Source organism: Tasmannia lanceolata, unplaced genomic scaffold (genome assembly GCF_043159265.1).
Source record: "Tasmannia lanceolata isolate RefF3 unplaced genomic scaffold, GAP_Taslan_0.1 ptg000018l, whole genome shotgun sequence".
NCBI classification, from domain to species: Eukaryota; Viridiplantae; Streptophyta; class Magnoliopsida; order Canellales; family Winteraceae; genus Tasmannia; species Tasmannia lanceolata.
The window spans coordinates 14,152,441-14,170,135 of NW_027518695.1; the positions used below are offsets into that span (position 1 = coordinate 14,152,441).

At 37.8% G+C, this 17,695-nt stretch overlaps 1 protein-coding gene across 4 annotated transcripts; it reads left to right on the forward strand.

Moving 5' to 3' along the window:
• The first annotated feature begins 3,405 nt into the window (after positions 1-3,405).
• Positions 3,406-15,573, forward strand: LOC143849638 (protein SUPPRESSOR OF K(+) TRANSPORT GROWTH DEFECT 1). 4 transcript variants are annotated; one of them, XM_077358737.1, is made up of 10 exons: positions 3,406-3,618; positions 4,362-4,833; positions 6,757-6,862; positions 11,075-11,273; positions 13,418-13,486; positions 13,618-13,692; positions 13,929-14,027; positions 14,123-14,278; positions 14,716-14,864; positions 15,257-15,573. In XM_077358737.1, exons 2-9 carry the CDS (start codon positions 4,362-4,364, stop codon positions 14,839-14,841), a joined length of 1,302 nt encoding a protein of 433 aa, XP_077214852.1. In that variant the 5' UTR covers positions 3,406-3,618; the 3' UTR covers positions 14,842-14,864; positions 15,257-15,573. The 4 variants fall into 4 exon arrangements, with proteins under 4 accessions (XP_077214852.1, XP_077214854.1, XP_077214853.1 ...); XM_077358739.1 differs by having other exon boundaries at positions 15,264-15,573; XM_077358738.1 differs by lacking the exon at positions 15,257-15,573 and adding an exon at positions 14,966-15,035.
• Positions 15,574-17,695: the final 2,122 nt, after the last annotated feature.

The following is a 17,695-nucleotide window of genomic DNA, read 5'->3' on the forward strand; positions in this document are numbered from 1 at the left end:
CCCTTTTCATTGCTTCGGACACCCAGTTGCATTGTACGTGGCAATCAGGTCACTTCATTCCTGAAATGTGAAGTACATCAGCCCCTTTGCAGTTATAGATACACTGTAGCCGGGTGTCCCAAGTAATGAAAAGGGGCGCATTTATCATTTCTGTTGCATAATTTATTAGGCTATAGTTACAGTAGTGTAGGGAGGAAAGGAATGCTCCGGCGCCACAAGACGCGGGGGGCTTTGCATAATTAAACTGATCGTAGCTTATTGTATGACAACAAAGGATTGAAATATATAAGGATTATATATGTCCGAGCATATTTTTCTAGAGGAATGCTAACGGAAGGCTACCATTGCACAAACCCAGCTGGAACGTCGTCCCATTGGATCTGCGTTGCCCAACAACAATTACAAGGGTGCTGAAAATACAAAAATCAAGGAATGATAAATACAGTTGGGTGGCTTGGATCTGATGGGGCGCCCTTGCGGTTGGGTTTTTGGAAGCACACTCTTTTACGAACTATATATATCTGTAGCAGAATCAACAAAAGAAATATTTGTTTGAATATGAGGGCCACTCACACCTTGAAGCCATGATTGGATACCCATAAGATTTAGATTTGGATTTAGTTGATATTTTGAACTGGATTAGATCCTTAGATTTCCAAATCAGCTACAACAGTGCAAAAACTTCCAATTTTCAAATTTGTTCAGCGTGACATTATTTGGAAATCAATATTTGTGGCAACTTCCTTCACCGTCACTGCTCCTCGACGTTGCTCCGGCAGCAGCAAGATATCCCTCCCTCCCTCCCTTAAAACATGATCATGAAGATGATTGATGTATTTTGTATCCAGAACTCGAATCCAAATCAAAATATAAATGCATGTGGTATCCAAACGGGCCTATTGCCAGGGGCGATGCCACATGAGAGGAAAGGGGGACAATTGCCCCCCTTTATTTTTTGGAAAAAATATATATATATACCTTTATTTTTTAATATTTTTTTATACTTACCCCCTTTTTTAAAAAATATGCCCCCCTTTCCAATCATCCCTAAGATAGAAAATAAGTTTAAAATTTTAATTTTACCATTTTTATCTCCCTTTTTTGTGCAAAATTTACTATAATTTTTGCCCCCTTATGCAAAATTTCAGATAGAAATTTTTTCTATCTTAATTTTAAGATAGATAAAAAATTACTATAATTTTTGCCCCCCTTTGCAAAATCTCTGGCATCGCCCCTGCCCATTGCATTTGGATTACCGGGATTGGAATCATTGTCCTAATCTAATTCCTATTTCTATTACCTTGGAAACGGAATGGAAAAAAATTAGAAAAAATCAAGAAAGATTTCATTCCAACAGGACAAGATCAAAATACCACCCACTAGGGCAGGAAACAGATTCCAGCATTTTCCCCTGCTTAAGTCCACCTCGGTGTTATTTTCGCCCCTTCTTAGTTCTTATGTTCGTTTTTTGAGCTAAACGTTGGAATAGGAACAGGATACCGATTCAAGCTCTGATTCCAACAATCCAAACATATCTTACACAAAACATTATATAATCCAGAGATGAACGAAAATGAGGTTGTTACTTGCAACGGAGGTTAAACAAAAGATAGAGTACAACTATATGAATAATCAAGACCATTGATCTTGTAGAACATCATCAGATGACTCCCATGGACCTGATTCCATGCTGAACAGACATTCCAACTGTAAGATAATGTACTATAAAAACCAACGGTCTAGATTTTCTTCTCAGAACCCCAAAACGAGTCTTCATTCATCAAGCGATGGGTTTAACAGCAATGGGCTGAACTTGTGATCGCTAATCAGACTAACGGAGATGATCACATCCACGTTGCACAAGTGGGCCCGAAAAGCGATGGGTTTAAATATTTGGCCATACAGTACTATTCGCCCCACTACATAGGGATGCCAACGGATCCACTTTCCGGTCGGATCCACCTTTGTCACGGTCACTATCCATTCAAATTCCTTATCGGTCGGGTCGGAGTCAGATTGTTCTTCGGATCCTACTTTCCACGTCATGATCACGATCCATTTTAATTCGGACCGTCCATTGGAGTGTCCTATAATGTCCCATTAAGCTAAGTAAACAAGTAATTTTTTTTAAAAAAGAGATAGAATGGCAGTCCACTCTTAGTGCGTCTCTATGCATTTTCTTCAACTAAATTAAAAATTTATCAATGTTTAATCTATGTGTATAATAATGCTTGTAGACAATAAAACTAATCAAAATTACATACACAAATATAATGTATAACTATTATAAAAGAATATGATGCATAAAGAAGAAAACCCCTCTCCCTTTTCCTTCGTGAAAGTATGAAATGAAACTACTGAAATGAGTGAAATCGCATTCCCATCCGATTCATTAAAGCTATGTTCACTTGCGTTCCCGGAAAGCAAATCCCTGGAAAACAACCTCTTTTTTCCTTGACAAGACGGAATTCTGGTGTTCACTTGCTTTCCTGAGAAAGTAACAAGCCTAGGTGGAAAATGTCAAATAATGAAATGGAAATTGCCAAAAATGATGTGGAAATGTCTCTGTTTTCACAAGTGTGGGAAACCAAATCCCACTATTTTGGTCGGATTTGCTTTCCCGGGAAAACTAGTGAAAAAAAGTGGGCAAGCAGTTTCTCGGGAAACATTTTCCTGCGTAGTTCCTGCGCACGTAAACAGGCGCGAAAAACCTTTTCCTACACAGTTTCCCTAGATTTCTTTTCCTAATGCCACGTCAGATTCCTGAGAAACCTTTTCTTTTCCTTTCCCAGGAAACAAGTGAACAGAGCCTAAGTGATAAAAGAGGTTTTGACCAAAATACCCTTTATAGGACGGTTAGCATTAACAAAATTTGGAGGGTATTTTTGTAAACTATTTCGGATCGTGACTATCAAATGGGCATCTGTGGCGTGCTCATACACAATCCAAAATTTTTTGGATCCCAGATTTGATGATCCGAAATATGCCCATGGATCCTATTCATATGTTTAGATCCCGTTCATTAACGTTCGGATTCGGACGATCCATCGAACCGTTTGGATCCATTGACACCCCTATTCATACATGATCCAAACTGTTCATTTGCTCGGCCAAAATGTAAATAGGTTGTGGCCCAAAGATCATTTCGATAGGATGATCCTACCCCTCCAATCTAGAGAGGTCTCCATAATCTGACCCAACCTCTATAGATCGGAGGGTTAGGATAATCCCATGGAAATGATTTTTTGGGCACGACCTAATTTCTATAAAGTGAGAGTACAGTAGTTGGGTTAGGGGATTGATATCCGCGTGAACAGTTTTTGATAATGGGACGAACCCACATCGTTTTATCTTGTTATCATACACGGTTCTGCGGATATCAGCACCTTTTAAATATCAAAAGGCTGCTTGACTTTCAAAAGAGGAAAGCATCCCAAACCCTTACGATATTCCATTTCTTATCTCTGTTAAAATTCCCAATTTCTCTGCTTTTTATTTTCGATCACCGATCATCGCACAGAGAGAGAGAGAGAGAGAGAGAGAGAGAGATTTGTGAAGAATCCTTCGTTTTCCTGCAACTTTTTTTGATCTCAGATCGGGAGGAAGCATAAATTCTAGGTCAGTTCTCTTCACTTTCTCAATTTCTGTATAAAATTCCCGTTTTTTAATTCCCGATTAAAGGTTTTTCGGTTGCAAGAGAAAAAGAGAGATTAACGAGCTCGTTTAGGGTTTCTCTGTAACTTTTATCTCCGAATGCTCGATATTGGATCTGAAAATCCGGAGAATTCCCGTTTCTGATTTCAGCTTTGTGGATTTTCGGAGCCAGGAACCGAGAGGGAAAGGGATTTTGTGGATTTTGCATCTTTTTGCTGAGGCCCTGTTTGGATTGCAGGATTTTTCTGCAAATATTTCCAAAATTGCCTACTTTATTTACATATGAAAATAGATGAGTGGAGCTTTACTTTATGATGAAGCCCCTCTATATTAACCACAATCATGTTATTTCTCTCTGAATTGTATAAAGAAATAAAAAATTCTGAGAAAATTTTCCATCAGAAACGTTTTTCATGCAATCCAAACGGGCCCTGCGTTTCTGGTTTTTTGTCGGGCTGTTTTTCTTCTTCTGGACCTCTGATTTTTTAGGGTTTTTTCCCCTCCTATTCAGTTTGTTTGGATTGGAAGGTGTATAGCAATTTCAAGGAGCAAGCAATAGAGTAGAAAGAAAGAAAAATTCCATCAGAAACCTTTTTCTTGCAATCCAAACGGGCCCTGAGTTTCTGTGGTTTTTGGTCTTTTTTTTGTTCTTCTAGAGCTCTGATTTTTTAGGGTTTGTTTTTTATACAATTGGTCTGGATTGGAAGATGTATAGCAATTTCAAAGAGCAAGCAATCGAGTACGTAAGGCAGGCTGTTCAGGAAGATAATGCAGGGAATTATGCGAAGGCCTTTCCGCTTTACATGAATGCTTTGGAGTACTTCAAAACCCATTTGAAGTATGAGAAAAACCCTAAGATCAAAGATGCTATAACCCAGAAATTCACAGAGTATTTGCGGAGGGCAGAGGAGATCCGGGCTGTTCTTGACGATGGTGGGTCCGGACCCGCTGCTAATGGGGATGCTGCAGTCGCAACACGGTCCAAAACAAAGCCCAAGGATGGGGAAGGTGGAGATGGGGAGGATCCCGAGCAGGTGAAACTGAGGGCGGGCCTCAATTCTGCGATAATACGGGAGAAGCCGAATGTGAAGTGGAGCGATGTGGCAGGGCTTGAGAGCGCCAAACAGGCCTTACAGGAGGCTGTTATCTTACCTGTCAAATTCCCTCAGTTCTTTACGGGTTTGTACCTTTTCCAATTTAGTTACCTCATGGTTAGTTTTTGTGATTTTAATATATAACTCCTTTTTCATAATGGTGTATTATATACTGGTTTCTTTGTTCTGATTATGATGGTTTGCTTCCAAAATAATAACGTGTATTGGAATGATCTCAAGTGAACAAATGGGGAGAGGATGGTTGTCCTCAGCTCTTCAGTTCTCCAGTGCATGGTAATTAGGATCAATCATGCTGTTGGGTGAACCAGTGATGGGCTACTGCCCTAATATCGCACTTTTCAAACAATTATTATTGTCCAATCAATGGATTTCTATGTAAGGTTTCAGGTTTCAGTTTCGGTATGTGTTTCAGTCATGACAGTAATGGAACTATGTTGCTTCCGATAAAAATTTAGGTGGAAATCTGATAAAATCACTGAAGCTTATAAAAACATATGCAAATGATGGGCATTCTAGCACAAATATACACTAAAAAACCATCGCATAGGGGAAAAACTATTCATAATGATTTAACAACATCGAATACCTAGCGACTGCACATGTCTACTAATTCAGTATCTACCACATTTCACATGTAAGTCATACACAAACATATACACATAATGCATGCACTACATTTCATTTGCAATTCATATAAATATAATTATATAATGCATGCTAGTATATTATATCACTGGATTTTCATGAAAATTTTCTAAAGGATTCATTAGCCGATTCCAACTAGTTTGGGACAAAGGCTTAGTTGAGTTGAGTTGAGTTGTATGCTGGTATATTATATCACTGGTATGCTTATGGTTTTGGTTTAAGTATGCGTTTCGGTGGGGATGAAAAACACAGAAATATTCTGGTCGCTTCATGTCTATTCCAGTGGAAATTTTAAACCATGTTTTTATCCATGAAATGTTAACACTTGAATTTTTTGTTTCAACCATGCTTGGAAGCCAGTGATTCGTTGGTATTGATTTCCATTCTTTGATATTTTCAGACTCTGGTCCATCGAATGTGGAGCCACCAGAGTTGCAGCTCCAACCACCATACATGTGTCACATGTACAGTAGAGATTGGGGCAGACGACTGACTATTGCTCCAACAACTAGTTAACTTGAGCTTTCTAATAGATAAGGCTACTCGAATAGTACATGAGCATAGATGATTACTGTCTCAAATATAGGTTGAGTCTCATCCATGGGTTTAAATTTCGGCCGAAATCGGATTTCGTTTGAAACCGAAACTGAAATTTCACAAAATCCGAAATTTCGGGTTTACCAAATTTCCGTCTAAATTTTGGGAAACTGATTTTTTTAGAATGTAGTATTATTCCGAGATTTCGGATATAATAAAATATTACTTTTTTTCTATTACCGGATTTCAGCCGAAATTGGAAATGAAACTTAAATTTAAAACCATGGTCTCATCATGATTACATACTCTTGTGAGCTATATTACACAACCACTTGAAGATGCAGCCCATATAATTTTTTAGGAAACTCTAGAAAAGATGGGAAGCCAATGGAATCATCCATCTCATTATAACAATAATCACCTCGTCACACCATGGGAAACTATGTCCCAATGCTCCGCATAATAGATACTCTGATGTTCACCTATGAAATGTTTTTATTTATTTATTTTGATGTTTAGAAATAGCCGACCCCAACTAGTTTGGGACAAAGGCTTAGTTGAGTTGATGTTTAGAAATAAGTGCTTGCATAGGGGCTTAATCCAGTATGTGGATGGCAAACTTATTCTTTATGAGATTATCATCCATCTATTATTTTTGTATTTTCTCTTTTCTAATTATTTCAATCTTATCATTTTTCAGAATTAGCACTGCGAAATATTAATCTGTGGTCACTATACTTGGGTTCTTTATCGTTTCTGTTTATATTTTACTATTGACTACAATTAATTTTGAAATTTTGTTTAGGCAAGAGGCGGCCATGGAGGGCATTCCTTTTATATGGTCCGCCAGGTACTGGAAAATCATACTTGGCAAAGGCTGTTGCAACAGAGGCAGAGTCAACCTTTTACAGGTAAAATTTTCATCCTAACAATCCTTACCATTTGGATTTTATTTTGGAGAAAAAGGTTGCTGACATCAATGCCTAATCACTTTATTTTTTTAATGATTATACTTTCAATCATGTTGCCGCATTGAACTTCTATAGATACTTCCACCTTTCTCTGTCAATTGTTATTTGGAATTTTATTTTTCATCTCCGTGATGTATAATTTAGTCCATTACTTTCCTTCTGGAATGGTACAAGAAATTTATTCCAATGAAAATAAATACAACTACATAATGTTACAGCGTAGGATGAGCTGTTCTGTTGCCATAAGAAACATCTTTCTATTTTCATCATTTACCATAATCAAGTAGCAGAAACCATTTATTTGGAAGATTATTTACATCGTTTACAATAATTAACTAGTGGAAACCATTTAGTTGGAAGATCTTGGCCTATGTTCAATAATCGGATTAAGATATCTATAAATCTCAGGTACCTACAAATTGAAACCTGCAAGCCACCACGGACACATCAAAATTCTTTGAGCCCATGGGATTGCATTTCTAGAATATGCTGTTATCACGAGGGTACCTGACAGCGATTCTTGAAGAACTACGGTGAGTTAGACAAAGATTAAACACAAGTAATTGCGTAAGCAAACTTTGGAGAGTTTGATCGTCGTGATTTCAGATCAAGCACTTTAAGGATCCTGTTTATAAATCTAGCTTTAATGGAAAACCAAAACCATTACAAAACCAAATTACTAAACTTTAATGGAGGGAGCTTGTTTTCTATGTTCTCCATATTTCAAGCTTTTCTTCCTTGATCCTCTTCTTTTCGGAAATCGTGAAGGGATGCACTTTGACTCTTGCTCTCCTTCTTATCTATCTTCTTCATGCTCTTGGTTTTTGCTGGAGGAAGACATGGCTAGGAAATCATGTGGGAGGATGATTAGCCTTGGAGCTTTCAACTTTATTTGGTCTAGAAGTGGTAGGCCATGGTATTTTCCAATAGTACATGGGAGAATGGGTCATGGGCCATAGATTGATGTCGACATCCCGCCACATCTAGACCAAATAAAATGCAATAAAACTACCAAAGTAAATCCTATAAATCACAGAAAGGTATGGAAACATATGCAAATGACCTTTAACTAGTCAACATTTTTAAAAGGTTTAAGTAGTTGGCCGTGGGTGCAACCAATGAAGTTTTAAATTTTTAAGTGAATTGGGTTTGGGAGGTTTTAAGTGGTAGGCCATGGTATTGTCCAATAGTACATGGGAGAATGGGTCATGGGCCATAGATTAATGTTGACATCCCGCCACATCTAGACCAAATAAAAGTCAATAAAACTACCAAAGTAAATCCTAAATAAAATCCTATAAAATCACGGAAATGTATGGAAACATATGCAAATGATGGACATTTAAGATAAAACTTTAGGAAGTGCTGGAATAAGCCTAAATACACAGTAAAAAAGCCATCACATAATAAAAAAAACACCTAGAATAGTTTAACATCGAACACCTAGTGACATGCATTGTTGTGCATGTATGGTGATTCATTACATACCATATTTCGCATGTAATTCATGTAAAATTTTAATATAATACCATTGTTTAGAAACGCGGATTGCGGGTCAAAACACAGCCGAAGAAAATCCTACTCAACTCATCATGACGCGGTCAAAGTACTCGGCTGATGCGGCTGAGTACTCGGTTAATGCAGTCATAACTTGGGAGAGTCAAAGGAATTTTTGTTAACTTTGTACGGCAAAATGCGGAACACGGCCAAGGCAAAAGGGAGTCGACTCTGGGGAGTCCATCGGGGGAGTTTTGAAACTATGCATAATACATACATCACATTTCACATATAATTTATATAAATATAATTAAATAATACATACTGTTACAATATACCACCAATACACTTAATTTTTTTTTGTTTCGGTATGTGCTTTTGCAAGGACATAAACGAAAACATTCCTGTCGTGTGTGTTTCTGTAAAAACTTAAAACCATGCTCAAGATGTCATTCACCACCTACGAAAATTGTTGATACTACAAACATGTATATTGCAAGGTCGCATCTTTCATTTGGAGTCAGGTTTCAGAGTTGTTCGGGATTTAGTGGGTGCTTCCCAGTTCGATTTGGGATCTCTGCTTGAGTTGGCACATTAGGGAATTCAGCTCTATGGGGTTGACGTTGTGGCACCTCACCCCTTCGATAGTGCTACGGGGGCTATGATCAGAAAAGAAGGAACGGATATTTGAGAAAAGTGATGCCCTACCTAAATGGTTGGTGTGGAAAATCAAATTCATAATTGCATCGTGGGCCTTGCAACATGAATCTTTTAGGGGTTACTTTCTTGACAGCACAATGAGGGGTTGTGGATTGCTTCTCGACAGCTTTACGGCGAAATCTATGGTGGTTGCTAAATAGAAACCTCCATCAGATAGTGTTTTCAAGCTCAATATCAACGGTCACTCCCTTAGCAACCCCGGCAATGCTGGTATAGGAAGCATTTTCTGTGATTCTAGGGGCACCATCATCCTTTACTTTGTCAGTCCTACAGGGTCTATTGATTCCTCTGAAGCAGAAATTCGAGCCATCCATAGTGGTCTTTGCATTTTTATTAGTCTCTTGGACTGGATACTACTGATAGAAGGGGATCCTTCCAATGCGTTGTCCTGGGCATCTGGCAAGGAAGATGGCTCATGTAGACTAGGACATGTCATAGACAAGAGCAGAGCGTTGGGCAAGAACAGATTTGTTTCCTTTTCCCTTATCCCTAGTAGTGCTAACAATTTGGCTGATCGTCTCGCCAAATTGGGTACTCATAGAGACTATGTATTTAGGATTTCCTTACCCCCATATGTGCATTTGTAATCTTTTTTCCTTTTAATATAGTTATCATTTTCAAAAAATTAAGATATGTTTATTATAATTATTTTGAGCCAGGATTAGAGCCAGGTAGATTCCTTCTTCATGAAAATTTTCTAAAGGATTCATTTAGCCGACCCCAACTAGTTTGGGACAAAGGTTTTGTCTTGTCTTGTCTATTATAATTATTTTGATGGATCTATTGCACAACATGGAAGATGCTTGTGAAGACCAGACTATGTTTGACCAATCCCCTTGAATCTCCTCTCTTCTACACATGAGACTTCTTTAGCTAGAATGCCTCCATATAATTCAATATTTTATGTTTTATCTCACTTTTGGCATGCTTTTGTTCTTATTCCTGAAAATTTTGTTATTATGCTCCACAATCCAGATTCAAGCCTTTAAAAAAAACATGCTCCAGATAGTTCATAAAGTAGATACTTTGATGAAGCCCGAGGAAGGTGCCCTCTAATTGCAAATAGACCCCCAGACCGTGTGTCTTAACTCTTAACTATTGAATAATGGAAGTCAACATGTGCATCGCCATGCTCAATATTGATAGAAGAGAAGCCCGTAGATTAGCTTTGAGTGAGCAGTGCAAAAGAAAAATGATTCTTAGAACTCGGGCCCATATATTGAAGATGTCCTATCACTTCACCCTAGTCATCATCCTCCATATCCTTGACTCCACCCTCCTAGACATTGCCCCAGTTTCCCAACCATTCAGTAAAATACAAAACCTTCTCCTTTTGATATCCTTCACAGACCTTCCCTCTCCTCCCCAAAACATCACAATCTTTTGCCCCAGCAACTCCCTATCCACCTTCCCAAATTACATATCTCCAACTCTTTTGCCTACAAGCCTCTCCCCACCACAACAAGAGATGCCTGTGTCTGTTTGAACCACCATTGATAAACAAAAAATAATAATTTCTGGAGCCAATCTAGATCGTCAAGCACCCTGGCCAGGCACTGGAACAACATCAAAGTAAAATGGAATGTGGGTCGACAAAATGGCAAAAATTTAGCTTAAGCATATGACAAAAGCATATCACTTTGTTCCATAGATCGTTGAATTGTCTTATACAATGTGTAGTCGTGCGCTGATACACATTCAGAGCCACATTCACATATTTATAACTATACTTATTTCCCCGTACATTTATGTAAACACTCATCTTCTAATGAGCAGAATTTCAGAAGTTGGTCGTTCCACTTTCATTATGTGTTTTGATCTGCCTTTCTCAGATTGCAGGATTGTGCATGCACTTGTACTTGAGCGTCAATTATAGATACTGCATCTCATATAGGCTGCTGACTTGGAAAATGCCAAATTACTCTCTATGTGCAGTGTTTCTTCATCGGACCTGGTTTCGAAGTGGATGGGTGAAAGTGAGAAGCTAGTTTCGAACCTTTTCCAAATGGCCCGGGATAGTGCCCCTTCCATTATCTTCGTTGATGAAATAGATTCTTTATGTGGCACGCGTGGAGAAGGCAATGAGAGTGAAGCTTCTCGACGCATCAAAACAGAACTTCTTGTACAGATGCAGGTATCAGTTGCCGTGTTAAAGTTAAAATGCATTATGAATACTTATTGATGCACAAAAGCAGATGCCGATACCATATTAAGACCTCTTCTATTCAATCTCTATTTATATATATCTTCTGATTTCTGTCATCAGCCGTAGAGTTTTGATGTGGTAATGGTTGCATTTGTGGTTGAGAAATGTTTTTTTTTTTTTTTGGTGGAGTATGACTATTATTGAATCCTACTGGAGAAAACGGATTTAATTTTCTGCAAAGCACAAGCATGATTTATGTGCATGAGCTGCCCTTCCAGCTCAACATTAGTAACCACATTGTGCTGACAGAAGCTTTAATTCGTTTTCTGTTGGTTTTTGTGCTTATTAAACAAGCTGGTATTGGTAGGATTGGTTGTCTTCAGTCATAGCTGCTACACATGTTTGCATTGATCTCGCTGGGTATTGTCTCTTAGTTGCTACCGTTTTTAACTTTGAATTACAGGGTATTGAACTCATTCATTTCCTCACGGATGGTTAAAATCTTTTCCTTCTTTTCTTAGAAATCAGATCTTAAAAGGGTTTATGTAAGACCTCAACCCAAGATTCAAAAGGCTCACTCACTTGGGGAATCTGGCAATTTTGACTCACAACTGGCTTTGTGTAACAAGTTGGTTTCCCTATGAATTTATAAGTAGGGAAATGATATTTCGACACCCTCTTGTTTGTCTTTTCGGAAAAAGGATGTATTTCTTTCAGGAAAAGACAAACAAAAGGGTGTGGAAATGCTATGCTGAGAATGCCACCCCTTCTGTTTATCTTCACCTCGCAGGTACTTGTTTTAGCCATTTTACCTCTGCTGATTATCCAGTGTGTCTTGTATTTGGCAGGACATTTTTGTACTCACATGTGTGCTTATGAAGTGCACAAATCCTTCAAGATAACATATTTTCTGGGGAATTTTGTTCTTTTCTTTTAGGGTTGGAGATCTCTTGTTGAAAATATGCATACAAGTGGTTTATACTAATCAATAAACTCACTCTTACATGCATGTTTCAGGTAAAGTATGTCAATGTCATAACTCTCCCCAATGTTTTCGGTATTAGTATTGCCACATAATGCCTTCCTTAACATCAACAATTTTTGCATGGATTTGTTTGTGCTGTATTTGTTGCATTGATCCTCTTGTGTTATGAAGTGAGATCTTTAATGCACAAATGGCACTCTCTTATCGGTTCTCCTTGGACATGTTTATTTCCCCCCCTCTTTGTTCCATCTCTGTCTCGAGTTTTGCATTATCTCGTGATCCATACATGTTTGATACTGTAAATGGATTTTGATTTGTTGCCCAGTATGCGGGTTGGTTTACACTTTCGATGTCAGTCTCTACTTTTTTCGCCGCCTATAACTGAAAATGACCATTCAAAAAATTATAATAAGAAGATTTAAAAACTTATCTCAAATACTTTTAAAATCACTGTCATTTAAAAAAAAATTAAAATTAAAAAGCACCTTTGATCACCTGCCCGAGTTGATTTTACCTTGGGCAAGTTCTTGTCTGAGAACGGGTATTTAAAATTTTAAACACTGGTTAGAATTGTCAAAGTTGCATATGCGAATAGCTTTTAGTATTATTCTAAATTTGTTTATAGTCACTGTTCCGTAAAAGCCATGTCAAATCTGAAACACTCGGGACAAATATTTAGCTTTTTTCATGCAATTTTAGTTGGTGCTTGTTTTTTATTTACTTTGATTACAGTTCAGTTTATTATATAATCATGTGTAAATTATAAGTTACCAATCCTCTCATGTGCTTGTTTATATGGCATTTTGGATCTTACCTATTTAGATGCTTGATCTATCCCATGATTTACATTCTGAGTCATGGTACTTAATTTTAGACTTCAGGTTGATTACATTAACTTTTGTTAAATATCTGATGGTGTTTTATTAGGTCATATCATTAGAATCCTTCTGCGACTAGCAGTATCAGTTTTTTACATCGTTGACCATGACTTAAAGTTGTAATAGAGTGCAATTGGGCAATTACAATATTTTCTTTGTTTGAAAGTAGTAGAAATTTTACAATGCCAAATCTAATGTGTCCATGAGAGCATTGATCATTCCTTCTACTTTGAGGGCCAATTAATAATTGACCTTCCCTTTCATCTCAGGGTGTAGGAACAAACGACCAGAAAGTTCTTGTACTTGCTGCTACAAATACTCCGTACGCACTGGATCAGGTAAATTCTGACGCATCTCAAATGCTATGCCTTTTCATTCTGGCTTCAAACTACATTGGTTTACATGGTCACTTATTATTCTTTGGATAGTTAGAACTATTGCATCGTGGCTAATCGGTGGTGAATGACAGGCCATCCGGCGACGGTTTGACAAGAGAATCTACATCCCTCTCCCCGATGTAAAAGCGAGGCAGCACATGTTCAAGGTATCATCATATTAATGAATCAAATAAAATACTGATTTAAGGTGGCGAGCCTGTTAATATTCAAATGAAAAAATTGGCAATTATTTTCCATGTGGTTCTTTTTTTTTGTTGCTCTTGGTAGCCATTTTTCATATGACCACTTTCTTGGATCAATCCTTTCTCTTGACTTCGAAGTTTGAACCATAATTTTTAAATCCTTGCACATAGGGAAATTGATTTATGATGGTTTTGAACAGGTACATTTAGGAGATACCCCTCATAACTTAACCGAAAGTGACTTTGAGAACCTAGCCCACAAGACAGAAGGGTTTTCAGGTTCAGATATCTCTGTATGCGTAAGTGCAGTCCTAAAATCTGATATAATTTGTGCTTTCCATGTAATAATTAGTGGTTGTACATTTGATAGAAGTTGCCTATTTTTCATTGACAGGTTAAGGATGTTCTCTTCGAACCTGTTCGTAAAACACAAGATGCCATGTTCTTCATAAAAAACTCTAATGATATGTGGATTCCATGCGGCCCAAAACAAGCAGGAGCTGTTCAGACCACCATGCAGGATCTTGCCACAGAAGGCCTGGCTTCAAAGGTACAGTAAATAAATCCAGTATATTTCTACCCATGTTACAGGGATTATTCTGAATGGGCGAATTATTGGGCTAGGTATCGTTCCAATAATTCAGAATTCTTTGCGACACTTCTAGATCTCTTTTTTTTTTTCTGAATTCTTCTACCACAACTTTACAATTACTGCGTGTTTTGAATTAAGCTTTTATGTAGGAAGTAAAATATTAGATTTGCTGAACCTATTTAAATTTTCAATATAGTAGTTATAACTTATAACCATATTGTTATGTAAAAACTAAAATCTAAGAATTGATTAAAATCTGAGAATTTAAAATTTTTATTTAGAAATTTAACCGACACGTACCTGTATTGATGCAACAGTGGTTTCTAGTCATCTACTCTTCTGCTTTCTTCTACTGATTAATTGACTATGCTGTCCCCATCAAATAATTACAACAGATTCTTCCGCCGCCAATCACAAAGACAGATTTTGATAAAGTGCTTGCAAGACAGAGGCCGACTGTTAGCAAGAAGGACCTCGAAGTGCATGAAAGATTCACAAAGGAGTTTGGAGAAGAGGGCTGATGGACCAGTCTTACAGCTTAAAGGTATTTTAAATGTATTTTATGTTATTGATCTGAATGAAAATATGTTATTGATGGGGGATTTTCTGTTGAGAAATTTACACTTGAAATTCTTGTTTCAACAGAGGAAGCAGATTTCAATCTCCAAATGTCTATTCTCTGCTTATAACTATAAGAAATTATCATTTGAGTTGATATGCGCCGTATCTTTCTTAATATTTTGTTAGCATGTAGGCTGTTTTCATGTTTCTATTTTTTCTTTTCCTTTATTTTTTTTCTTGGTTTTTGGCTATGTTAAAGGGAAATCCAGTTTTGTATGTAGGTGAATTAAAAGAAAGCTCATATTGAATTATTCATTTTTTTTAATGGCGAATTATTCATTTTTATATGTGAATTCTGAAAATCAACCTCAGTAGCGTTCAGGGCGACTGAAACATTACTTCATGCTGGTGATCACAAACTTGCGGAAATGAGGGCGGCTTCCATGTGCACCTGTGGGGTTTTAAAGTCGCTCCGAATTGAGTTCTGATTACTAATTAGGTCATCAAATACGTGTCTTGTTGCTATTTTACAAGGGAAATTACTGAATAGATCATCAGACCCTAGATGCCTAGTTGCTATTGTAAAAGAAAAATTATTGTGTGTATTTTCTACTGATTATAATAATGTTCATCTGAATATTGTAATTAAAAACCCCAAAAAACATTAGATTCTATGTTGAGCATTTACATAATCTCTTGTAAACTCAACATGCCAATATGTAGTCCTTTGATTTGGTTTCACTGTTAGGAAATATCAAAGTTACACGTAATATACAGAAAAATGTGAATTCGTCCGGTCTAAGGGGGTCAGGTCTAAGGAATCAGTCCACTGCGTGTCTTATACGTGATCATTTTGACTTTATACAAGCCTGCTCAGGGCTTCTACCCAAATGACTGAGATAAGTCTTTACATAAAATGTCTTGTCGTAATAGAATTAAATGTTTACTAGGGGAGTAACTTGGGTTGGGTCGAGTTGAGGATAACCCTAACCTAACCCAACCCGAGATAGCATTCCCTCAACCCTAACCCAACCCAACCCAACCCGAGCCTCAAGTTGAGATGGTCAACCAGCCTCCAAATCGGGTTGGGTTCAGGTTGAGTCGGGTTGGGTTTGGCTTCATCTAGGGCCAAACAAGAAAATACAAGTGAAAAAAACATAATCCTAAGAAAATCATGATAAGAGGATAGGGTTCGGGTCGGGTTGCCAAAGCTTCAACCCTTACCCAAAAAGCAAACCCACTTTAAAATCGGATTGAACCCATGGGGTTCGGGTTGAGCCCGATCCAAGTTGCACCCCCAATGTTTAGTCATCATCCTTAGCTGAGAACGAAGGAAACTAATTTCATCTATCTTTCGTAAGCATGTTGGTTCTCCAATATTACTTGCGGAATCGTTTGTCAATATCTCACAGTATAGTGAACGCCAAAGCAATATTTTCACATAATATTTAAAGGAAGATGTCCGCACCCCGGATATTGAAAGGGGTGCGAATTATCCAACAGGGGGTGCGGATTTATCATCATCCTATTTAAAATAGGGATTTGCTAGGGACCATCATCGCAGAAGGCATTTCGTGGGCCGGCTGTTGCATGAGAGAGCAGCCCCATAGGCTCACTTTTCAACAGATTTTGTCTTCTGTTTTCTTTGCCAAAACTTTTTAGTCTCACAATATACAGATAGAGTCATCTCATTTGAGTCAATTTTGCAAATACGGTGGGGCCTTCAATTTGTGACCAAAATACCCATGATAGATTTTTTTTGTTTTTCACTCGTAAAACGACCAAAACTTCCTTATTATATGAGAGAAGGCGAAAATTATCTTGTCAAAAGACCAAAATACCATGAAACTCGGGGTTTTGTTTTGATAGTGGGTCCCACCAACCCGACTCAAACCCATGATTGGGGTGGGGCCCACTATTCACCTCATGTTTTAATGTCGTAGGTCCCACTATCTCCACCCAATCCATGCATAGGGTCAGGCCCACGATTTTACAGCTCATGTTTTGATGGGTGGGGACTATTATTTTTACACAGCGTGGAGCATGTAGAAAACTAGAAATGATCTTTCAAAACATATCACTGAACCTTGCACTGTTCGTTTAAGATTATGACAACCGATTGTGACTGCCAAACTGATTATTAGATTCAAATTTAAACACAATTTTGTGTCCAATAATCGGTTTGGCACTCACAATCTGTTTTCATAATCTTTTAACTAACAGGACCTTAAATTGGAGGTTCAGATCATTCAGAGGCGAGGGGACCCACATTACTGTGGCAGACGCACAACCATCTGAACTGATCATCGGCACATATCATGGATGGGTAAAAACCAAACAATTTTAACAATCCTAACCATCCAATTTGCACCCTGGAGATAGATGGTTAAAATAAAAAATACATATAGTTAATACTTAATAATCAACACGCATAAGAACATTTGAGCAAACTTCAGGATTTTTCGAGACAGGCGCAATTTTATGCTCATTGATTATCCATGGTGAAGCCTTCCTCTTCTCAGTACCAATCATGAATCACATCAGAACCTCCTGAGAAAATGTGGGATTTGACCAAGCTACAGATATCAGCACCTTTTACAAATGGTTCACAATCAAGAGGGAAAACACTATTTGACCAAACATTAAGCTCGTGTTTGGCAGCCAAGAAAATTCTCTCTATGGAATATGAGTTTATCCGGTGGTGGGAGAGGGAGAAAATTGAGAGCGCATGTGTGAGGAATTGGACTCTACTCAGAAAAGAGACTCATTTTCTTACTTTTCAGCCAATTGGAACCATCTCCCAGTCTTTCTACC

Coding starts and splice junctions, on each gene's coding strand:
- LOC143849638 (XM_077358737.1), top strand. CDS start 4,362: ATGTATAGCAATTTCAAAGAGCAAGCAATCGAGTACGTAAGGCAGGCT. Junction 6,863..11,074: donor GCAGAGTCAACCTTTTACAG/GTAAAATTTTCA, acceptor CTCTATGTGCAG/TGTTTCTTCATCGGACCTGG. Junction 13,487..13,617: donor CTCCGTACGCACTGGATCAG/GTAAATTCTGAC, acceptor GGTGAATGACAG/GCCATCCGGCGACGGTTTGA.